Below are 26,422 nucleotides of genomic sequence, written 5' to 3' on the forward strand. Positions count from 1 at the left end.
ATTTGTTTATTTTAATATTATTCGCTGTTAAATAAAACACTTAGAAGCTTATTTTGTTTGACACTAGTTGAAGTGTATAGCTTTAAACATTCATACACGCTAGAAAGAGGGATGAAAATAAGATAAAAGGGTCAGTCTTATATTTGGGAAAATTGTATATTATGAATAAACGATATTTACAAAAGTTGGGAAGACACATATGCGACGTGACTTAAAGAAATCTCTAGGAAATAAATAAGATAAAGATCGAAATCTTTCTCACTCCAACCACACTCCACCATACAAATAACAAGTCGGTCTTAAGTTATTTTATAGTAAAAATTTTTAATTTCAATATTTGATAACAACATTCCATATTTCACCTCACGGGATGCTAAACGTCCATTGCATTCATTCTCGATTCACCTTTATTTACATTTTAAACGATTAATTAAGACAAAATTATTATAAGTACAATGAAATTGGGAAATAGTCTAATTGACTCAAAAATAGTCGGTACCAGGTCACCTCAGAGCCGAGGGATCCAGCACCAGAACCCTAGGCTAAAGGGAAACGAACTCCGGCGGTGGTGGCGGTAAACTTAAAACAGGAGTCTCACACGGCTCAGGGTTGTCGCAACTTGCGCCGGGCAACGACCAGGTGGAGCTACCAGTGGCCGTTACTCTGGGTCCCATGTTGTCGTATGCAGGAGCGGTACAACAAGTTCTACTCCGCCGCGGTAAAGTTGCACCTCCACTCAGTAGATCAGGATATTTGGTCGGCTCACTTCTTCCAGCTACTTGCACGGAAATAAAAATGTTTCCATACGGCACTGGCACCGCGAATTCCGCTGGTGGTGGAGGAAATACTCCCGGAGTTCCTTCTATCGTAATATGAACTGGATCAAATCCGCAACCTCTCGGCTGGTCATTGTCGACAGACAGCGAACGTTCAGTGAGCTCAAAGTCACAAGGGGACGCCATATCTGCTATAGATCGGTCGCAGCTCACGACGACTGACGCCTCTATTAGACGTTTTTCTTGATCCATAAAGCTTCTACTGGGCGGCACGGATCGTCTTCTAAGATGCCAACAAGCAACTGCGGCAATAAAACCGAGAGCCGCCAGCGCACCTAGTGCACCGAAAACTACTCCTAAAAGTTGCGGTATACCCGGCGCGGTACGAGCCGTTGCCGTTTGGGAGCGAGGTAGAACCAGACTAATCACAGCTCTGGCCTCTCCCGCCGTACTCTTTGCTACACAAGTCCATTCTCCGGCGACACTAGAAGTTATATTTAACAATGTTATATTAACCCACCTTACACTACCAGGCACTCTATCTTCTGAAATGTCATTTTCTACCGTCGTATCAGTTTCTTCCATATCGCAATCTATCGTACTGTTATGTATATTAATACCGTCAAACAACCAAGTCACCTGCGGCTTTGGGATACCATGTATCCAGCAGCCGAATGTAACTGCCAAACCAACCTCCGCTCTGACCACGACTGTACTAGATCGCACTTCGGGAGCGCACGTCATGTTTTCGCTAGGAACATTTCGCCATTTATTTCCAGCCTGCATTGGTGGCTCGACACATAACAGTTCCTCTGTACCCAATTTACTATCTAAGAACCAATCTCGAAATTCACCTAACCGACAGTCGCACCGCCATGGATTCCCCGACAGCGACATTGTCTTTAAAGCTGGCAACGAAAACGTTATCAATCGAAGGAATGTGAGTTGATTTCTCCTTAAATCTATCGTTTCTAGCGATCGTAAATTTCTCAAAGCTTTCGTATGTATTGTCCGCAGTCGGCAGCCATCGAGTAATAACATTCGGAGATGCGGTAGCGGTGGAAACTGGTCAGAGATCAAATTGGTCAATGGATTATTACTGAGAACTACCAATCGTAATCGTTCGTTGCCTCTGAAAATATCTCTCGGTAAAACAGCTAAATCGTTGTCAGCTAGGTCCACTTCAATTAGAATTCTCAACTCTAGAAAAGCATCCGCATTTATTGAACGTAATTTGGTCGCTTTAAGATTTATTCGTTGTAGGTTAAGTAAGCCGATATTGGAAAAAACTCCTTGTGGTAGATTCCTGAGTGGATTGTCGTGTAGATCCAGGACCTGTATATCAGAAGAAAGAGCCGGCGGTCTTCGGAGGTCTCCGGAGGCGCAGGTGGCGGTTTTCTTGCCGGAGGACCACTTACAGCGGCAGGTGGCGATGTGGGCGCAGTCGAGCCAGTCGCTGGCCGTCCTCGCGGTGCAAGTCGTGAAGATAACTATCCAATACCATCTGGCCCACGACACGCGCATACTCATCTCATTTCGGATTTATGCTTACATCTGCCGACTGCCTGAAACAACAAGGAAAACGTTAATCACAATATATCACACAAACATATTGCAGACGAAAATACAATACGCCTTAGTCATCGAATCTGGTTTTATTTAATCTGTTATATTACGATCGTTTTCTATTCTTTTATGAGACAGTTACGTTAATGTTACGACTGTTTCTAGTTATATTGTTATTTGGAATCACAATTCTAGTTATTTTTTCTATCTTAATTTAAAAACATCTTAGAAATTAGGTTATGTCTACGAATGTATTGAAATAATGTATGAATGTTACAGTAAAAGATGTAAAATAGTCAGCTAGTTTTATACGCCTAAGAAAAGAAATATTTAGGTAATGTTTCAGTCTGAAACTTTTTTTACATCATGATTGATATGTTACATCATTTACAAGTTATTTTAAATTTTCATACAACAATAATATAGTAAATCTAGAACCAAAAACCTTTTCTGGTGTCTTTAGAATATCTTAACAAAATGTTATCACACTCTGTCAAGTGGTGATGTGAAGTTGTGGTGACAAAAATATGATTTATACGCATGTATGCTAGCTAGCTTTAAGGCTAGACTTAAAGAAGATTAGAATAAAATTATGACCTAAATAAACGTACCAACATAAATTATTAACATAACAAACGTAAAATTTCTATTGTTACATAAACTGCAAAACGATTGAAAGTTTTTTTTTTCCACCTTCACCACAAACGAATTCCGTACGCTTAGTTTTCTATGGAATAACTCTAGCGCTTAAGCGCTGGAAAACTGAATGGGGAAAATCTTTTCACGGCTCGAGATGTGAGAAAATTTCCACAACATACGAGGGGCGAATGAAAAGTTCGCAGCCGAGATACTTAAAAGGGGAAATGAAAAGTACTTCAGTTTTAATTTAACTTTAATGTCTACTCGCTTTTTGCATCATTTATTTTCGAATCGTAGTTAAAATTTATCATTTAATTTCAGCTTTGTTAGCTTTTCTTAAGAATTTATGACATGATTCGGATTATCGAACCAGGATATGCGAGAACTGGACAAACGAAAAACCTCTACAAGCAAGAGTCATTCACTGGTCCCGATGGACTACCAGCATAAGCGAGAAACTCGGGTGAGAGATAAACCTCTATGAGCGAGAAAAATGTCTCGGTGAATTGGACTCTCGCTTATCTAGGTTCGACTGTATTTCATTGTGACTATTTAATTCTGTATTAACAGCTTGATTGATTTTTAGTAAGATGTGACATTCTTTCCCGGAATGTCTTGCAGGCTGCCGGATTAATTTGATTACTGGCTGCCGCTCGCGAATATGTCTGTGCGGAATTAAAAAAAAATTAGTATCCTATGTGTTGTTCCAGACTATGTTCTACATCTGTGTCAAATTTCAGCGAGTTCTGGAGATACCTTCTAACAAACATCCATCCATACATCCAAATATAGTTTAAAAATATTACTCTCTTGACTGTTATTACTTTACAATCGAATAAAGTAACAAAATATTTAGATTCTATATCGAAATAAAGATGGACTTAACAATTTTGATATTAAAGCAATTGCTGTAGGTCCCTAATGAAAAAATAATAACATCCCTAAATACTATCATTAAATCAAGATTCAATGGTGCTTAACAAACTTTAAACAATTAATTCCGAGTCATCTATTTTATGACAGTCTAAGACTTTAATTTAAGTATAATTATACTGGAAATTACTTGAAATAGCGCCTTATACCAAATACCGTCGGCAACAGTGAACTTTGCCAAGTTTTTTTGAGCACAGTTAAGTTGAAAGTTACGGCAACTTGACTTGTCTTTTACTGAGTGACTGAGAAATTTATGCAGACTCTCGACTAAGGTGTATCTGTTTAGTAAGATGATTTTGTGAGATAAATCATTTTTTTTTAAATCTAATAGCTAGTTCTGTTTAAATCTATATAAAATTCTCGTGTCACAATGTTTGTTACCAAATTATTACCATGTTACATACTCCAAAACGGCTTGACCGATTTTTATAAAATTTTATATGCATATTTAGTAGGTCTGAGAATCGGCTACTATCTATTTTTCATACCTCTGTTAAGTTATTTTTTAATCGAGGAACTTTTAACTGAGTCGCGGGCGACAACTAGTATAATATAAAATCCATACTTTATTTATGACCTTAAGATTACTCTCTCACTTTTGTAAGTTTGGTTAAAAATACTTGAGATCAAATGGTATATTGTTTCTATTTAATATAGACTAGCTGTAGCCCTCGACTCCGCCGGCGCGGAATTAAAAAAAAAACTCCGAGACTATGTTCTAAATATGTGACAAATTTCTTCCAGATCCGTTGAGCCGTTCTGGAGATATCTTCTAACATCCGTCCATCCATCTAAACATTCTCATCTATCTATATATATAAAAGAAAGTCGTGTTAGTTACACTATTTATAACTCAAGAACGGCTGAATCGATTTGACTGAAAATTGGTGAGCAGGTAGCTTAGAACCAGGAATAGGACATAGGATAATTTTTACCCCGTTTTCTTTTTTTTATTCTGCGCGGACGGAGTCGCGGGAAAAAGCTAGTCTATATATATAAAAGAAAGTCGTGTTAGTTACACTATTTATAACTCAAGAACGGCTGAATCGATTTGACTGAAAATTGGTGGGCAGGTAGCTTAGAACCAGGAAAAGGACATAGGATAATTTTTACCCCGTTTTCTATTTTTTTTATTCCGCGCGGACGGAGTCGCGGGTAAAAGCTAGTTTATAATATAAGTAAGTCTTCAAAGTCGATATAAGTTCAAATATATTTGTGATTTTGGAAAAAACAAAATAAATTTAGTAAGAAATTGAAGAAAATAATTAATTCTTCCTAAAAAGTTATTAATTCTGGTAGGTTTGTAAATCTCCGTTTTAATTAGCTTAAGAAATTTAATTAACAAACTCCTCAGTCATTTAGGGTAATCAAGTGTACGAATTATAACAGAGGAGTGACATTTAACATTTCCGCATGCCGCAATTGTACGTAATAGTGTTGGTTCTCTTGCGCAATGCCTAATGCGCATAGAATTAGTTCCAGTGTTGGCTGACGGCCATCTTTTACGCTATTCCGGGCGATGACCTCTTTAATTCGACGTCTTCCTACAACGAAAACAATACGATTTGTAACAAGATCGATGTTTGACTTTACGACTTCGAGTCTGCAGAGAGTCAGGGTGCGATCCTTTGGATATCCCGGGACTCTCACCAGTTGCACTTGAAGATGGCCACCGAGGAGGTTTCACTGAGTGAAGTCACACATAATCCGGTCTTTCCCATCTTTTGAAGATTTACCCCCCGAAAAAAAAGTCTACCTTACCGTATGTTCTGACGGAGTTTCAATTATCTGTTTCTACTTTTTTTTATTTATTTTTAAAGAATTATATTTTTAATGCCAGTGGTTCTACAATGGAAACCTATGGGTTATTTTGGTTATACTTCAAGTCATTCAAGGTTAAATCGTAAGATCAAATAAAACTGATTTCTGTGAAATGTTATAGACACGGAAAATGTATAAATAACATCAATCACAATAGGAAACAGCCGCGACCTCTCTATGAGAGTTAAATATGCTAATAAATATTTTAATAATAATCGATGATCAAAATTAACTCAACACTTTATAAGTTTTTTCCTGAACAAATATAAAAAAAAAAACTTGAGAGGTGTCAAGGGACACCCGGATGGAACGAAGTTCCTTTCGATTAATTAGTGAAGGAACCAATGTTTATTCTATGAATAAAAAACTTAAGTCTTCACAAGAAGTACATTTTATTTCTATGAATTTTCGTTATATATTGTCACGTCGTTGCCATGGTGAAGTAGCGCTCATTCGTCGTTAACATACTTACTAAAGCAAAAAGTGTTGTGACAACTTTTCGTAAGAATTTTTTCCGTCTAGCCCCCTTTCACAACGCGCGATAAGGAACTTCGTTCCAATAAAATCTGTCCTCATTATGATATTAATACAGACGGGTAGACAAATCTTTATGTTTTCTTTTAAAATTATATGTTATCTAGTTATTGTTTCCAGATATTAAATAAATATAAAATCTGTCACATATCTATACGTAGCAAAATAAAAGCGTATTGCTTCGGTATCGTAAACGCAACTTGGGATAGTTCAGGTAAAAGTTTTGCGTAACAAATAGTGAGATAAAGGTGACATTTGGCAGAGTTTCAAGAATGGATAATGTAAGAGATTTGAACAAAACAAGGCAAGATCTTTCTAAAATACTGTATGGTAAATCTTAAACATAATACAAGGGTACCAGAATACATAAGAAATTATAAACAGCTAAATGGTACACACTCTTTTTCTCAACCTATCTCTTACACTCTTTACTGAGGGTCGTAATCACTCTTCTTGATCGCAAATATATTGTTTCTTCTTTGCCGTCCTTTGCAAGGTGGATGGTGTTATGCTATATGAGTTCAATACCAAGGTGGCTAGAGTTATACAATAATATCTGTACGTATTTAAATTATATTTTAAATGTTTGGTGTTATGCCTGAGAACGTTTCTAGCCCAAAAGCCTGTATATAAAGAAATTTATTTATGTTTTCCGTTTTTAATGTAACTTTGTTTTATATTAAAACTAGCTTTAACCCGCGACTTCGTCCGCGCGGAATAAAAAAAATGCACACAAGATAAAAAAGTTCCTATGTCCGTCTCCTAGTTCTAAGCTATACCTCCTCATAAATTTTTAGCTAAATCAGTTCGACCGATCTTGAGTTATAAATAGTGTAACTAACACGACTTTCTTTTATGCTGTTTTCGTACAAAAATACAAGAATTTATGTATGAATGTAATATCTCCGTGTAATGTAAGATTTTTCCTTAATTAAGGATCTTGCATACGTCATCAATCGTAAGGAAGGCGGGGAGTTCCTTCATCCATCATTACGTCACAAACTGTGAGCACAGACAAAAAATATTAAGATATACCTGATCAAAGTTTACTTAATGTCGAATTATGTATTCAGAAACGATAGACTGTGAAACATAATTTCATCCCAGTCATTTTGTTTGAAAAAACAAAGACAGCTATATATAAGTGTGTTCGCTTAATTGATCCTTCGAGTTCATACAAAACAATACTGTTAATGCTTATTTTATATACGCTTTTATTTTGTTTCATATGTCCCGATGCTTGTCATTAAATCTTGTTAATCTATATATATATAAAAGAAAGTTGTGTTAGTTACACCATTTATAACTCAAGAACGGCTGAATCGAATTGACTGAAAATTGGTGGGCTTAGAACCAGGAAACGGACATAGCATAATTTTTACCCCGTTTTCTATTTTTTATTCCGCGCGGACGGAGTCGCGGGTAAAACCTAGTCTGTATATATAAAAGAAAGTCGTTTTAGTTACACTATTTATAACTCAAGATCGGTCGAACTGATTTAGCTGAAAATTAATGGGGAGGTAGCTTAGAACTAGGAGACGGACATAGGAACTTTTTTCTCTTGTGTGCAATTTTTTTATTCCGCGCGGACGGAGTCGTGGGTAGAAGCTAGTTAAATTTAAACCACTTCCCGGTGACTAATTGAGTTGAAATTTTACATACATGTGTAATTCGCGTGATAATATAATATTATGATGACTTGGTGCTGATCTGATGATGGAGCTAGAAGGTAGGATAGGAACTTCGCAATGACACGACACAATCTTAGCGAGTTTGGGCTCATTTGAATCGTCATTACGAATAGTTTGTATTTTTTAAATATACAATCTTAATTTTTAGTTCGTTTAATTAATAAACAAATTTTGCATCTTTTTTTTTAAGTTTTTCTTTTTTTTGTTACTATTTTTTTTATCTATATCATGTTAATATAATTGTAACAGTTCTAATATTTTTATTGATTTTGTTAAAAAAACAGCAAGATGTTTAAAGAAGCGTACCTAATTCTTCTTTTCTCATAATAGTTTCTTTCTTGTAGTTAAAAAAAAGAGTGCAGGTTAATTTGTTCAAGTCTCCTTCTATCAACAAAGAAAAACTATTAATCTTCGTTCCTCTTTGCTTTATTTTTTAGTGCCAACGTTTTTTTTGTATCTTTTCCGTTCGTCCTGAAATATCTTACCTTTTTATATATTTTCTTGTAACGATGCTTTTATACTTAGACATGTCTATTATTCGTATTAAAACTAGTAAGTGCCCGCGATTTCGTCCATACACAAAATATAGATATGTATTTACTATTTGTACTGAAAACTCTTTATATCAATTTTCAAATAATTCTGCTGAAGGGATCTTTCAACAGACATACTGTCATTCTACGTTAAGGATAAAAATTTTGAAAAAATCAACACAATGGTCGTAGACTCACCTACTTTATACAATTACAAGATTTTGAGAATAAAATAATCTTAAATTTATTGGATGATAATATGTTTTATACAGATTTTGGCCTCAAAAACCTACGATTAAACCAACCAAACTAATCTTAGAACACCGTAGCCTAAGTCGAACTGTCAGTTGTTAGCTTATGTAGCATGCTATGTTGGAACCAATTTAAACTATATCTAAACGCCTATTCAGATATAACATCTTAGTAATATAACAAATGAATGTTATGAAATAGTCGTTCATTAAAATTATGTTATTTCGGATAACAGTTGTATTGTTTTATTCATGTAAAGCGTGTTGGTATTATAAATATATTAACTTTGGTAGTTCCCTCGGGAACACAATGGGAACAGAATGTAAAGTTATTCCATTGTTTGTCTCTTTGAGTTATTATTATTACTTATATTAAACAAGGTATATGTCATATTCCATTTTGAACCATACAATATACAGTGTAAACTCTTTATAACGAAACTCAAAGGACTGAGCATTTTTGTCGTTATAGAGAGTTGTCGCTGTATGGAGTGGACAAAAAAACAACCAAATTAACAAGATAACATAATATTTTCTGTCTACAAATATGAACACATTTCTTCGAAATAGAGAATGGCGTATCGCTATAAAGAGTGTTTCAATATGTGGGTTTTAACGCAAACCAACCAAGTTGAGCTCATTTCTACGTTACAGGGAGTTTATTATTATAAAGGATAACGTTATAAAGAGTTTACCCTGTATTTATCTGGAGGACAAAACTGGAGGTAATATAACATTTAAATATTTATTTGTTTATTTAAATTAATTCAATAAATATACAAAAATATAACAATCAAAATCAAGAAAAACTAACAGACGTGACTACAAAGTTCTTTTATATTACTATCGTTATGTAATATTTTAACACACATAAATGCGACAAAAACTCAGTCAACTAAGTACTTTACAACTAAGTAAACTCTAAGTACCTTAAGTTGTTTTGTCAAGTTGTAACTTACAAAGGAGAAATGGAAACGTTGAACTCTAAGCATTTTTTGCTTACTTAAGTACTACCTTCTCTTTGACGAGACCGATCAAAGACTCGACCGCAACCTTGCAAGTCGCCGGCTCTTTAAACCTTTTCACCCCAACATGCCTTAAACATAACTAGCAGTTTAGCCGCGACTTCGCCCGGAATTTAAAAAAAACTCTAATAATAAAACGGTGAAACAATTTTTCAAATCGGTTCAGTAGTTACTTCGAATTCGATGGAAACAAACAAACAAACAAATCTTTCGTCTTTATTATATTAGTCTTGATAAAGACTACCTACCGACATTCTTAATTATTCTAGGTAAAAATTCAAAGAAATGAAATAAATATAATATGTGGTAAGCCATTCCAATAATGAAAAAAAACAAAAAATAAAGTTACATAAAGTGATAAGTTAATTTTTATAATAACGTTGATTATAAAACGCCTAAAAAAGAAAATCCCACCCTTTTCTTTTAAGGAAAGGATGGGAAGTGGAAGGGGATGTGACGGAAGACGGAATTCATAGAATCAGGAAATATTCTCTTTCTGTGTGTACCCTCCTCTGTCGATCAAAGGTAGGCAACGTATCTGAAATTGTGATATCTATGGGCAGCGGTCGCTCCGCTATTTCGGCGAATTCAAGTAGCCGGTTGCTCGTTTGCCACCTTATTATATAAAATAAAATTAATAAAAAGATGTAATATAGTTATTCTTTAATAGGATTTGATCCAGTCTCCTAATTTATAGGCATCCAATCGTCCATTTTAATTTATAACCTTCATAAAATCAATAACCTAATATTAGGTTTTTATTACGTTATAATGAAAATATAATTATATTTTTTCTTACAAGAATGACGCATTGCTTCGAATTAAGGCTGGGGATCATAAAATTGAAGACAGTACCCGAGGGATGGCCGGGACTTGGTCAAATTAATTCCTTAATTAGATCACGTAGCGGACTGTCTTAACATACTGGAGAAAATTAAAGGACCTTGGTGACGTGACATGTCTCAGACCAAGTAAACTTACGTTAACTTAATTTATGTATCCAAATTGGTTCAATTTTTTTTCTTTCATGATGTAAAGTTAAAGTCTTTAACTTAGTAGTCAGTAACTTATAAAGATACGATGATCTCAAAGGTAGTAAAGGGAATTCTTTATATTAATTGAATTTCATTGCAAAAGAGTGAATACATCCTAAAAATGTTATAAAATTAACTTTAAATATTAAGCTTAATATAAAACAACTTTAAACTATAGGTTATATGGTAAGATACGTAATACTTTGATAGCGTATAGAGGGCAATATTTAATATACAATTTCAATGTACAAGTATTTACCAAGAACTTGGTAATTACTACGGTCTTGCTTTGTTTCCAGATTATGTCTTGGTTGTTCGAACATCGAGAAATTTGTGGAATTAATCAATTCTTTCGACGAATTTTAAGTACAGATAACATTTGTTAGTAATTCAAAATAAATACAATCAGATATTTTATGTAATATCCTAATATCATAATATTATAAATATTGCCGTTTCTGATGCTGCTCTATAGGGGTCAGCGCACCAGATATTTCTCCTCCATATCGTATCCATATCTTCCGTCATCTTAGTTATCATTTCCTTCTTGATCATATCACCTTTCATACAATCCATTTGTTGTGGCCTCGCGGTTGCGTCCAACCTTTTTCGTCCAACCTTTTTTGACATTTCGTGAAACATTTTTAAAAATAATATATTCTTTTTGACGTTTTGTTTTATCTTATTCGTTCTTGTACATTTTTATAAAATTCATCGTGAAAATATAATCAGCCTAATTCAAAATTATTTAGTTTCCGCATCAGCCACCAACCATCTTTTTTTTATAACATAAGACGAGCAAACGGCCACCTGGATTCGCCGCAGTAGCGAGGCGACCGTTGCCCATAGACATCCGCAAATGCAGATGCGCTGCCTACCTTTAATCAACGGAGAAGAGGACGCACAGAAAGAGGATATTTCTCTTTCCTATGCGTCCCGTCCTCCGCCAAATCCACTTCCCTTCCCATCCTTTCCTAATAAGAAAAGGGTGGAAAGGGAAAGAGGACTAAAATTAGGCGTCCGGTACCACACTAATCAGACGAAACGCGGAATTGCTTCCACTTCACGCCTGTCTTTGTGATCTCTTCCTAGACCTTCCTCTACCGGTATGCCTTCCACATTCATATTTAAAAATCTCCTTGTTATATGCTCTTATAAGCTAATCTAAAATACCTTAAAGTTATAATACTGTAATTCACCTACTATATTGGTTTAAAACAAAGACAAATGTCTGTAAAAAAACAATTTCTATTTAAGGTTTTTATTACAAAGTTTTTGTACCAGTGGAACAAAACATTTATAAAAATACGTTGGACCTACAAGTGGAATTTGAGACAAAGACGAGAGGCGACAAAGCAAGTCTTTGTCTACGATACACGCCAAATACCTAATCTAAAGACAAAAAATAACGCTTTTTTATACAAACGCCATATTGAAAAGAATGTAATCACAAATATTTTTAATACCATCTTCAATTATTTGGATTAAGATTGTTGAATCAGCTTTTTTATACATATTACAAAAACACAAACGTATTAATAGCATTATTGTAGTGATTAGTGCAAGTGTTTGAGCATTACAAACTTATAGTAACACTGAATAAAACGTACAATAAATCTTTACACCTGTAACTATTTGTTTATAATGTTAAATTCTCAATTTGGAACATAAAATAGCCAGATAATCTATTAAATAACAAAGAGTAAGTTTAACCAACCGTCTGGTAAAGAGAAAAACAAACTAGAACTAGTTGCAAGGGCATTCGCATCGGATATAAACAGATGCAAACGTGATTACATTAATACAATTACGAGACATGCAGTTATCCGCTTTACAACAACCTTGTAAGCTCATCATCCCCTTTCTTATAAACATTTAATCTTTATTCATCTCATTGAAATCTAAAGTTTTATTAGTAAGCAGTAAAAGAATTTATTTATTGCACACCATATGTATGGCAAGAGCGTTTGTGGCTCAGGGGTAATCTGCAGGTTCTAGGTTCAAATCCCGCTATGTACCAAAGTGGTTTTCGATTTCCGTTTTACATACGTATAATCTGACGTTCCTACGGTGAAGGAAAACATCGTGATGCAACCTGCACATATCCGAGAAGAAATTCAAAGATTTGTATGAAGCCAACCCGCACTTGGTCAGCGTGGTTGACTATGGCCTAGTAACCCCTTTTTTTTTTACGTGGGGAAATGCCGTACGCATACCACCCTTGCGGAACAAGGGTGGTTATGTTGGGCTTGCACCGACTAAAACCCCACGGTGACCTTCTCTTGCCTTGTGCCAGGAACACGGGAACGCTCTCGCACACTACCGTGATCCTGACGGCATAATGTAACCCCTAACTTAGGGTAGACTCCGATCCTCTCAGTGGGGAAGTATAGTGAGCTGATGATGATATGTGTGGTATCTATTTTTATTTACATTACAATGGAGGTTAATAGTTATTACTTCATTCACAATCATTTATTAATTACCTGGAGATACGTAATCATCTCCCTGGCAAGTTAAATTTTTTGGCTTATTTTTTTATAGCAGGCCGCCAGCCTGTCGCCAACCCTACTTGGTAATTCCTGGAGATACGTAATGTAGATTCTATACTAATAGAGTGTTTAAGTGACAATTTAAATATTTTGAAAGCAGCAGTATTAAATACTATCCTTTGTATAAATCTTGTATTCTATATTTTTCGAATAAAAACATGCTTTAAAAGACTTTAAATAGAAAGACAAAGTAAAAATCATTGAACATAGTATTGGAGCTTGTAATGATATTTATTGTAGTCTATAAAACTAGATTTATTTAGAGCTACCTTACGACCAAGTTGTTTAGAACCTAGTTCGGACACTTTTATCGTTTTCTAATATTAAAGACCAGACAAAATTAGAAATAAAAATAGAATCTTGTGGTAAGAAAGGGGTTTTTTTTAAAACAGATCTAGACATAAATGTTATCGCTACTTTTTCAAAGCAAATGTGACAGAACCAAACGTTTTTTATAAGTATTTATTTATTTGTCTTTGTAAATTAACTTTAAGCAACTTCTCAAATACTGATTGTGCTGAAATTTTGCATACATGTGTAAATTGCGTGATAATGCATTATTATGTTGACATGGTTCTAATCTGATGATGGAGCTGTAAGGTGACCATAGGAACTTCGCTATGAAATGACACAACCTCATCGAGTTTGGGTTACTTTGAATTATCTTGACGATTTTTTTTAATTTTTAGTTGTTTTAATTTACAAGTACATAATGAAATCTTCTTTTATTTTAATGTTATATTGATTTATTAACAAAATATACATGTTTCGTGTATACCAACATAATGTATTAACTTGAATAATCTATTCAATGATAACACTATTAGAAGGGTGAGGTTAAAAGGTTATTCGTGTACTAAATGCTCCTAACATTAGGATGAATGTGTTCTCTATTAAAATAACAGGCCCTATTAAACTTAAAAGCTAAGAGTTAATTTGACTTGCGTTGAAAATTGCGAGTCAAAGCTTTCCATTACACGACCATTATCTTTCGAAATGGTTGGAATAAAATTCTTGCTTTCTATTTTATATCCGAATGCGATGCTTTTGTTGCATTAATTTTATTGAATTCAGTTGATCTTTGATATTGGAAATTCAAAGAATGTTTTATTATACTACTGGTTTTAAATAAGAAAGAAAGAAAAAATATTTATAGCCACTCAAAAAAAAACAATCAAAAAAGAAAAAAACACACACATACAAGGCACAAAGTGTGGTAAAAGGGAGCCAGCTCAGCGAAGCAAGGACAGACTAAACTGCCCCTGCGCTAGTTTTCAGCTGGCACCTTTATAAAAATACGTTAAGATAGGATTACAACTGCATTCGTTACAATACGACTTCATTGCCAAGACTTTTAATCAAGGGGAACTTGAAAAGAAAAGAAAATAAGAGTCTGTGAGGAAATTATAAATGCCTAGAATTCTTTGTGAATAAGTAAGTACTTTGATTAACAGTTGGTTACTGAGAACAAAGTCTGTATAAAACATATCGTCATTCCTATCATTATCTTTAACAAAATAGAAAATTTGGTCTCAGAAACCCATGATAAGTTTTATTTCTATACGAATTAAATTAAAAATAGGTGCAGCTAATTTAAACAGTATAGTTCTAAATATATTGTTTGTACAAACACCTTTTTAATAAAAAAAACCTTGAGAGGTGTCAAGGGACACCCGGATGGAACGAAGTTCCTTTCAATTAATTAGTGAAGGAACCAATGTTTATTCTATGAATAAAAAACTTAAGTCTTCACAAGAAGTACATTTTATTTCTATGAATTTTCGTTATATATTGTCACGTCGTTGCCATGGTGATATAGCAAAAAGTGTCGTGACAACTTTTCGTAAGAATTTTTTCCGTCTAGCCCCCTTTCACAACGCGCGATAAGGAACTTCGTTCCAATAAATGGCGAAGATAATACAAATTACACAGTTTTTGATTAAATCACATTTCAGCCGGTACAGTTCGTGAAATGACGTACAAACACGCATTTTTATTATTACATTCTATTAACCTATTTCCGGCAACTAGGTTAATAGTTTGAACGCGTCTAAAAAAACACATCAGGTGACCTTCAAGGAAGATATCGTTCGTACGCTATTACCAATTAAAAGTTATAATTTATAGCAATATTTAAAAGAATTTACTAGAATACTTTCTTCCTTAATAATACTACTACTCGTGGGTTTCTGAGACCAAAAATCTCCATTTAAAATACATTATTATATCTGTTTTCTCAAAGATAATGACATGGATATGTTTTTTACAGAGATTTTGTGTTCAGAAACCAACGGTATTAAGGATATAACAAGGGTAAGGTTTTCTTTTACTCTCTGGGTCTTACAACTCTTCAAGTTTGACGTCAATGTCTTCACATCAGAGCATATGGAACGTCAATGGATAATATTTTTGTCAATCGCTAAAGATTAAGATTGTACGTAGTTTTTTTGTCGTCTTCCAAGGTATCAAGAGTTGACAAAGCATCGATCGTCTTTTTACGGCAACAAGTTTGAATCCTAATTATATAATTATAATTTTGAAGGGCGTTAATTTTATTCTTTTGTTTATTTAAAAAATTACATTCATAAAATAATACGTAGAGCTAAAATATTTTAATAAAACTGATGCATTATCTGCTAAAAACATCTCTCATTTACACATAATACGAAATTTTCAAAATATAAATGCAATTTTCACTTTGCTTTTTATAAAACTCGGGGTTAAATTTAATTTGAAGAATTAAAGCTACAATTACTTAAGTTGAATAGAGTAAAATGTTTCAAGTAAAAATATTTCTACCATTAAAAACCTTTGTATTGTATGAATACATGTTCATTTTGTTTAGAATTTCATACAAAAAACCGTATTCAGTTCATTTCATATTAAACATCTGAAAGGATTTCAAAATGTTCTTTCCTTTCTTTTCTTAACTTGGAGAATATTGATAAAGACGCTTATGAAATTAAATGGAACAGATTACGTTGCAATGTACCAAAATATCTACAATAACAAAGAGGGTCTTTGTAATAAATTCATTTCATACTGAGATTATTAATATAAAGGAAAAGAAAAGAAATTGTGTGAAAATATTCGTGGTACATTATTTTGTTTCCACCACAATTAATTGCCAAAAGCGGTGCTTCTCTTCTTGAAGTGCGGTACTGTTTAGAAGCAAAAGTTTCGTACTTAATTGGAACTGATATATAAAACATTAGTTATAAACATTTTCAAATATTTAACGAAAAAAAAAATAGACACAAAATCAGTTGATAAGAAAATAAACAAGTTAGTTTAATAAGTGATGTTGAAGAATTACGATATCCGAACTCTTTGGTGGACAAAGATTCTGTTAAACAGGTCGCATACTGGCCACTAAGAACCTTTGTCTTTTTATTTAGAAAAAGATATTTAAAAAAAATAGAATCCCTTATTGTCGACGAACAATAGAATTTGTCTATATTAATATTGTTTTAATAGTGTTTTTAATAATGTATAAACTCATTTTAACTGCCAGACTGATGTTTTCAATTTACACAAGTTGTTCATCTCTGGATTTACTTCTTAAGTTGTACCGTAAATAAACTAAACTACCAAAACCTTACGTAGTAATAAGGATAAGTTAGGAAATGTACTTTGTACGATGATAATTATAAAATACACCATCTTCATGTAATATTAAAAGCATATTGCCAAATGTTTAAATATTTTTCAATTCTAAATTCATATAAATTGATTGCTGATATTTTATAAATCTCATTATTCTTCAGTAATGTAAACGAATGAATTTAAAAATAACCTATTCAATAGAGATATCGATTCTTTGATAAAAATGCTTCTTCCTAAACTCACCGTCGAACGTTATTTGGCTGTTTGCCAAAGTTTTCAAACATAATAATCTAAACCCCGACGTTGTATATCAAAAGAGAAATAATTAACAGCGATAAATCACTTTAGTTTTAAATCGTAAATTGTTTGAACAAAAATAAACATCTCATTTTAAAATAGATGGCGCTGTAAGATGGTTTACGATTTTTCGCATAATGATATAAACAATAATAGATTAAGAATGAAATCATGATAGCATAGCAACAGTGGTAGACGCCAACATCAGTTGCACGAATGGGTCGACCCGCTCGGTGAAATACTACGACCACACGAAAAAAAGGCGTGAAGTGGAAGTAATTCCGCGTTTCGTCTGATCAGTGTGCGTGTCGGAGGCCTAATTTTAATCCCCTTTTCCTTCTCACCCTTTTCTTATAAGGAAAGGATGGGAAGGGTAAGTGGATTTGAGGAAGGGAAGTGTAATAATTTGATATATCCTTTTTTGTGCGTCTTCTCCGTCAATTAAAGATAGGCAATGCATCTATAATTGAGAATGTATATGAGCAACGGTTGCTTCACTATTTCGGCGTACACTTGTGGCCAAGTGCTTGTTTCCCACCTTATGATGTAAAAAAAAACTGGTACTCCTTATTTACGAAGATACTAGTTTTACAATTGATCTGATAAGAAGTGTTCACTTCGAAGTAATCTTAGATATCCGCTGTACAAAATAGTATACATCGCATTTAAAAAAAAGAGGTAAGCATTTTTAAAACAGATGTTTTCACGTGTAGAATTCTATGAATCTCTATTTTAAGTTTAGCGACAAGTTATTATGTTATTCCAAGATATACTTACAACATATAAAGTACAAGTAAGAAACTATAAGCTCTTTGGAGCTTTAGAAACATGCAGCCATTACGATATCGACGCACGTAATTTTCATGCAGTCTCTTCGACTAAGGATCCCTTCCAAGTCATCTAAGTGTTACGGAGACTACTTAATTATGTATACAGTTAAGTTGTGAAAGATGTTAACTTAGTATGCTTAATTTCATATCTCGCAAAAGAACTTACTTTAAGCTAAATAATTCGCACATCTTATCTATATCTATATATATAAAAGAAAGTCGTGTTAGTTACACCATTTATAACTCAAGAACGGCTGAATCGATTTGACTGAAAATTGGTGGACAGGTAGCTTAGAACCAGGAAACGGACATAGGATAATTTTTTACCCCGTTTTCTATTTCTTATTCCGCGGGGACGGAGTCGCGGGTAAAAGCTAGTTATAAATGTTTGGATGGATAGATTTTTTTTGAAGTTACCTCGGGAACGAGAACGACACAACGGATCTTGATGCAATTCGGCATAGAAATAGAACATAGTCTAGAAGAACACATATCCTACTCATTAGTTTTTTTTTAATTCCGCGCAGACGGTGTCGTGGGAAACATTTTGTCTCTGACTGTCCACAACGTCGCGTTGATTTCGTGTCGAATCTCTTGAACGGTTGGACCGATTTTAACGGGACTTTGGTAGCTAATACACGCGGTAGTATTATAGGCTATTTTTTTCTTTAATTCTGCGCTGACGTAGTCGCGGGCGACCGCTAGCAAACGCAATATTTATTTCATCTTATTAATATGTAAAACGTAAATTTAGTACCTTTTTTCAAGAAATGGCGCAAACAAATGAAAGTATTTGAAACAATTAAATTGAATGTGCTTTTTAATGGTTGAATTCCCACCATTGGTTGACAAATAGAAGTTAAAAATGAACTAGGTACATTGTAAATTCTATGAATTATTTATGAACCAACAATAACGAAAAAAATCGTTTTAATTAAGTTTTAATATAAAATAAAACTTAAAGCAGAATATTGTGTAATTGAGGTTTTCACGTATTACGTTTAAACGCAACCTTATTTTGTACTAAATATTTAAAGTTTTGTAATAAAAAGAAATCCCAATTTCCTACAGCATTAATAATTAACGATATTCCTTGCTGGTGTTAAACAGAATGGAGGCATAATTATAGGGGGATTTATATAGCTTTACGTAAATCCTTTGTAATTGGGGATTAAACTAATCCCTTTTGAAATATTAGAGCACAGGAATAAATAACATGCCTTTCTTTAAGAAATCATCTCTACATTAAAGTCACAATATAAAAGTAAATATTTTAACATTCAGAACACCTTACTAATAAACGCAAGTGTTTGGTTGTATGTATGGATGTTTGTTAGAATACGAGTATATTTGCGGAACTGCTCAAAACAAATCTCGATGAAATTTGACACATGTAGAACATAGGCTACTTATTAAGTTTTATTTATTAATTTAATTTAATAGCGATCTGAAATACTACACTGCCTTTAATTTTACCAATAATACATATTGTCATCCTTACAATCCCAACAATCTCAGCCTAACTAAACTATGACATGAGCTGTCATAGTTTAGTCAGACTTATTTGACTAGCGCTTTTCTGTTAATGTCAAAAAATTTCACTTCGTTTTAGTACTGTAGCTGTCTTGTATTTTTTTTCTTATATCGATTTTCTTATCCCTATGTTCGTTTTACGTACTCACTCGTTTTCAGACATACCTAACCGCGATAGCACTCTCTCACCGGGCAGATATCCTTTGTTGACTACAATCGAACTTTTATAAGCGAGATTCATTGTCATGTCTCGTACGACCTCCTAAGCGAGAAACTCGGGTTAGAGAGAAACCTCTAGTAGCGAGAAAAATATAGCGATCCCTTGGACTCTTGCTTGTTCAGGTTCGACTGAAAATTACACTTGCATTTAACTGCCACACGTCTTGATCTCTAAAAGATGTCCTTAGTATCGATTTAATATAAGAAATCTATATTAAAGTTGAAGTTAAGTAAATTAAAAGTGTAATAAGATAGTAGCCGTAATCCTAAAACTCGATTAAGTCATTCGAATTACGAATTGTAACTAAACTGAAAATATTTTAATGGAATAAATATTTTTTTTAAATAATGAAAAACACTCTCATAAAATAAAAGAACTGGATTAAATTTAATTTACTAAAGAGCTCGTGTATTTGTGAAAAAAGTGTACTTATAAAATAAAAATGTTTAACAATTTTGTGGGCCGAATGTGGCGCAACAAATTGCCCTCACGATCAAACGTTTGCCAGTTAAATGAATGAAAACTAGTTCTTTTTCAATCCGTTCGGAACGGATTACTTTTTTTCGGTTATGAATACGATTTCAAAAGATTAAACGCTAATACATTTTTGAAATCGTATTGAAAATTCACATAAACCATTAGAAATATTTGATTTTTTTTTCGATATTTAAAATTAATATCATTGACACTGATAAAGAGTTAAATATGTTTACATCTCAAATAATATTACGTGAATAACTTATAGTATTTTTCATTTCCATACTCTTTGGTGTTAAGTTTAAAACGAAATAGCGTCTAATACCTTCAATTAATAGGTTACGTATGTCTATATTTGAAAAGATGTGGTCAAAAAGAACAAAACGGAAAAAAAAGAAAAAAAAATCAATGACAATTTGACTTTTTTTATTTTTTTATTTGTTTTTTTTTTAATTCTTATTCGACTATAAAGTAATTTACATAGAAAGAGCCTTATCGCTATAAGCGATCTCTTCCAGGCAACCGAAAGGACAGGAGAGACTAACATGAATAGGTTAAGTTAAATTATGAAGGTTAATTAAAGTAACTTATATTTAAAAAAAAAGTAAGCCATCGAATTTTAATATTATAAATTTAAGATTGTCGCTTCAATAAAAAATAAGTACAAAAAGTTGCCTACTTAGGTAAAGATTCTACACACTTAGGTGGTAACCTCCTTTAGGGGTCAAGACCCTAAAATAATATTAAAAGCAAACAAAATAGTTTACTATTAATTACAAATAATTTGATACTTATTAAATTTAATCAGAAAACAATTCATTACAGGAACACCCAGGTATTTTTTTTAGTGAAAGATTATTATCAAATTAAAAAGCGATCGAAAATTTTCAGGAAAACACGTTCTTAAAATGTTAAATGTCACGCACTTTGTAACATAATGATAACAATTACCTTTTACTCGTATATACTTAATAATTTCTTTTTCATTATATTTTATTTTATTTTATTACCATTATAATTATTTTCTAACAAATTTAATTTATTGATTTTTTTATTCATCATAAATCGTTGAAATAAAATAAATAATTTTAAAAAATTTAGTTTAATTTTTTTTTAATTCATGCAGAAAAAATATCTATAACAACTAAAATAAATAATTAATAACTAACTTATACAACTTTCTTGTAAAATATAATTATTCTGTTTTTCAATAATTTTTTTTTAATAGTTACACTAAATATAATGAAAACTTAAATATTATTTTTTACAAATTAATCAAATCCCTTTTCCACATTACTCTACATTTTAATATTAATTCAAAAAAAATGTATATTAATATTTTTTTAAATTAAACTCACCATTGAAGGATCCGAAGATACCTATATTATAAAACAACACCCCACAACATCATGGTCAGTTATAACTCGCGAACATTTTATTCCACTCCACAGTACACCACAGTAATAACGCGACAACGCGTGCGTTTCAACCGAAGACCGGGCTGCTTATGGCAGCCGGGACTATGCAACCCTAACTTCCCCCCACTCCTCAACCCTCTCCACCGCTCCTCAGCCCATCAGTGTGGCATTCCAGCCAGAATTCCCCATAAAAATATTCCACTACACCGTATTGCGCAATGCATAAATTTTAAACGGCAACTTGTATGCAATAGAAGCGATTCTGTGATTACATTTTTCGGGTATTGTGAGATGAGCTCTGACAGCTAGAAAATTTTACTACGAATTATTTTGTTCGATGTTATATTTATTACTGACTGAAGTTAGATTTTCTTGAATCACTTTGAGGATTTCTGTGGAAACTTTTAAGCTTTATTATAGCTTTATTTATATGTGATCTAATAGAGTTGCAAAAATTATTGTTTTCGTAGCTTAAATTTTATATATGTGTTTTCTTAAAGTTAAATGTGGTGTCAAGAATAGCAGATTATAAAACAGCTTTCGAATACGACACAATATCGACCCTAATTATTAATTTTTTCATACATTAAAATATTCAAGTAACCAGTTTAAAATAATTTAAGAAAATGAACTTGAAATAAATATTTTTTTTCTTACAGCGCTACCTTTGAACATTGCAAATGGTAAATGCGATTAATTAAACAGCACCTTGAGGGGGTTCCCCTTTGAAATAGGTGACAAGAAATAATGAGATTTAATTAAAAAGGGAAGTGGCTGCGAATAAAAACGGGTGAAAAGCCTTGAAACGAGCGACTTTTAATTCTATATCTTGAATAACTCGCGATGAATTTATTTTATGTAAAGGTCAAACATGTCGGGGAAAAAGTACAAATGACAAAAAAATATCTCATTTTTCTCAACTCAAATCATCATCTCCTTGGCCTATTCCCACTCATGTGGGGTCAGCACACAAGGTTTTATGAACCTTTAAGTTTTGGCTAAGTTTTTTTTTCTCAACTCTAACATAGATGCAAAATATTTATATGTCAAAATAAGCTCTGACTACATAAGAGTAGGTACAGAATACAAATTTAAATTTGACGATTCTGTCACTTCTAGTTCTAATCATATCTGTAAAATCAAATTGTAGTCATAAGTTAATTTGGGAAGTTCCACCAACACTTATATCAGTAATTATATAATAATTTACTTCTTAGTTCCTTTGAAAATAGCAATGTGTTTTTGTACTAGTATTTCAGTGTAAGCTATTGAATATCCCTCTGGCCTTATCCCACTTACATGAGGTCGGCAAACATAGTTTATAAACCTGATACGTTAGTTTTAAACTAAGGAATATATAAACAAAGAATAAACTAAAAACAAAAATAAGATAAATCCAAGAACGTTCTGTTTAAATCAAATTAGTTTTCTCCACTCTTTGGCAAAGACAAAATCGTTTGCCTCTTTTTCAGCCTCAAAGAAAACTTCATTTTAATTCAAGTTACATTAAGTTCACTCGTGTAATAAAAGCTCTGAGATGCGCTTATGCAAAAAATGTTACCAATTCGTTTTTAATTAAAAAATTTCTCATTTTATTTGCTACAGAGTTTAGCGTTGGAGGGTTAAATGTTGAGGTATTCACATAGGAAGACATTTTAATTTATGTAGATGGCTAATGACGAAATGTTTTACTTCATATTATAAAAACACCATGACGTCTTTGACTTTTTGTTGTTCATAATTTGTCACGCTCTAGTATATTGCTTCATATTCATACTGCCTCCCTTAAAGCCTTTTAATAATATCTATACTATATATATAAAAGAAGTTGTGTTAGTTACACTATTTATAACTCAAGATCGGTCGAGGTAGCTTAGAACTAGGAGACGGACATAGGGACTTTTTTATCTTGTGTGCATTTTTTTCCGCGCGGACGGAGTCGCGGGTAAAAGCTAGTATTCATATAAACACATTTAAATAATATAAACATAATTTTCAATGTTATAAATATTATGTGTTATGGATATAAGAAATTAATAAAATGCATTAATATTTCATTTTGGTAAAAGACTTATTTTTCTTTCCATACAAATAAAGATTAATTCAACGAGTTAACTGACATTTGATCTTCAAGCTTCTATAAGTAAATGTTATTCAATTTATTACATTAAGAGGGAATTCTCAAATTTACTTCGTGTATTGAAAATTCTATTTGTCTTACTAAAATCATATCTAATTCCTAATTCTTTTGGAATCAATACGAGCGGAGAGAAATTTTTCTACAAAGAAATGTATTCTGTTTATGATAAGGCTCTTGAGAGTTCAAATATTCATCTTTTAAAAGGCTATAATCTTAAGGATAAACCCCTTTTTATATTCCATTTAGTTTGTAGTTTTAAAATGTAATTTATATAATGATTTTTTTCATCACAAGCATCAATGTACGAAGCATAATTAGATAAGCAAGAAGCATTTTAAGTTAAAAATTTATACCTTGAATAACACATAAGTGGGTATAAACGCACATAGTACATAGAGTAAAAATAAAAATAAAATTATTGATCCACAAAATTTTACAATTTCTCAGGACTCTACCTCCTGTGGTAGGTGGGGACCTATGTTACAGGAGGTAGTGCCTTCTCTTAGTCTAAGTCTTAAATAGATACTTGTTTATACAGTATGCTTGTATGTGTGCGCGAGCGCGCACGTGTGTATATACGTGTGTTTGTATTTGTGTGCATATGTGTGTGTGTGTGTTTATATTTTTATTACTTGTTTGTTTTATTTTATTTTTTGAATTATTGGAAGAGTTAGAAGTTAGAAGAAGAGTACAAGTAGATATCTTGTAACGTTTTCTTTTGATGACTCCTTTGTAATAAGTTATTATTTTCTTAAAATACTAGAAACTAAACTACTCAGGATCCATTTCTAATCTTGAGACTAACTTATTTTCTAATCAGTCGGAAAACTTACAATCTGCCAATAAATCGAACTTTGAACAAAACTTAAACCAATCATAGATATCTTATCCAAGTTATTTAAAGCGTACCTAACTTAAATAATTGAAGTAAACTTTAACTTATGAAAAACTTTTTAAACAGATACATATTTTCAAGTGTATATATAAAATGTATATAAAACTAGCTGTCGCTCTCGACTACGTCTGCGCGGGATTAGAAAAAACTTAATAAGTAGCCTATGTTCTTCAAGACTGTGATCTACATATATGCAAACATTCATTGATACAAGGAAATATCCATCCATCCATACATCTAACCATACAAATATTTACATTTATAATATTAGTAAGATTTACATACCGATCGGACGTGTGCGAGACGCGACGTGACCGCGAAGTCCTCAAAATAAACACTCGCCCTGAAGATGGACCCCCGACGGGTCCGAAACCAGTCGGTGCCGAAATCGGACGATCACACATGAGTTAATCCGTTCTTAATTAGTTAATTATATTTACATACCGTAGATTTCATAAAACAAATATATAATTAAGTGACTCTTTTAATAAGTATGTAATAAATTAGTACGGTACCAGGATTTCAGATTCATTTAGTATTGATTAGGTTATTGTTGTTAATAATTAATTTAAGTTAAATTCCTTGGAATCAATCGTTTATTATTAATTTATAAATAATTAATTGAATTAATTAAATTCAGTATGAAGTAATTTTACTAGTTATGTTATTACATAATATGTATTAACACTTCCATTCAAAATTTGTTTACAAAATTAATGATAATAAAAAAATATCTGACGATATTAAACATAAAAATGTGATAAACTAATTATTTTAACTATATTATCTTTTTATGAAGGCTCCAAATTTAAATCCTTTCAATTGACAGCCTAAATATTTTCCTGTAAGTTCCCCATTGTGGCGATGCCTGAAATTTTCATGGCTGCCAGTAATGGCTTTTCCGCTTTCGTTCAACAACAAAGGGTGAATTCTTCATATAAGAGAAGTTTTTATTACATAAAATAACTCGACTTTCAATTGTTAATTAGTACTAAAGTTTAAATAAAACTTTTTTTATTGAGATTTTAGTTTTTTTTTAACCTTTGATGGTAAAAAAAACAAGTAGACATTGTGGTATAATTTAAAAACAATCCAAATTTCACACAAAATTTATCATTTCATATGTGTTTAAAATTGTTTTTATAATGTCTAACTTAAAGGTAGGAATTAACTATTATTTCAAAAAAATAGATAATATAATGCTTTTGTAATAAATATAAATGTAACTACCAAACGTAGGCAAAAAGGAACCTTATATTCAACAAAATAATGCTTCAAATTAAATCTTACAATCCAAACATAACAGAGTTAAAACTAGTATTGTAAGATTCAAACTTAATAGCAGTTCCTGGTTAGCCGCAAGTCCATATTATCTGTGTAGGCCCACTGCGGGTAGAGAAAACCAAGCTTAGGATTTGCCTGCATACTTTTACCTCTTGCTTGTAACTATACAGGATTCTTAACAAAACTCATAAAGTTACGCTAAAACTCTAAAATATTTTTAGGTAAAACACTTTCTCACACAACTATACAACATAATCTACAATTACATTACAATGTCACTTGACTTTATCTCAAAATGTTCACAAAATAAGTGACGTCAACGTAATGGCTGCCATTTGTGTTAAAGCTTTCGCTAATAAGAAATCAA

General features: G+C 32.5%; 1 protein-coding gene across 2 annotated transcripts; it reads right to left on the reverse strand.

Moving 5' to 3' along the window:
* LOC106716339 (leucine-rich repeat-containing protein 24) lies at nucleotides 1–21,811 on the reverse strand. 2 transcript variants are annotated; one of them, XM_014509849.2, is made up of 2 exons: nucleotides 21,677–21,811; nucleotides 1–2,337 (listed from the first exon to the last, which is right to left on the reverse strand). In XM_014509849.2, the coding sequence occupies exon 2, from the start codon at nucleotides 2,304–2,306 to the stop codon at nucleotides 543–545; it is 1,764 nt and encodes a 587-aa protein (XP_014365335.2). In that variant the 5' UTR covers nucleotides 2,307–2,337; nucleotides 21,677–21,811; the 3' UTR covers nucleotides 1–542. The 2 variants fall into 2 exon arrangements, with proteins under 2 accessions (XP_014365335.2, XP_014365334.2); XM_014509848.2 differs by having other exon boundaries at nucleotides 1–2,341.
* Nucleotides 21,812–26,422: the final 4,611 nt, after the last annotated feature.

This window comes from Papilio machaon, chromosome 22, assembly GCF_912999745.1.
Source record: "Papilio machaon chromosome 22, ilPapMach1.1, whole genome shotgun sequence".
In the NCBI taxonomy this organism is placed as follows: domain Eukaryota; kingdom Metazoa; phylum Arthropoda; class Insecta; order Lepidoptera; family Papilionidae; genus Papilio; species Papilio machaon.

What these genes read in the sequence shown, in the direction of transcription:
- LOC106716339 (XM_014509849.2), bottom strand. Translation starts at nt 2,306, where the DNA reads ATGAGTATGCGCGTGTCGTGGGCCAGATGGTATTGGATAGTTATCTTC.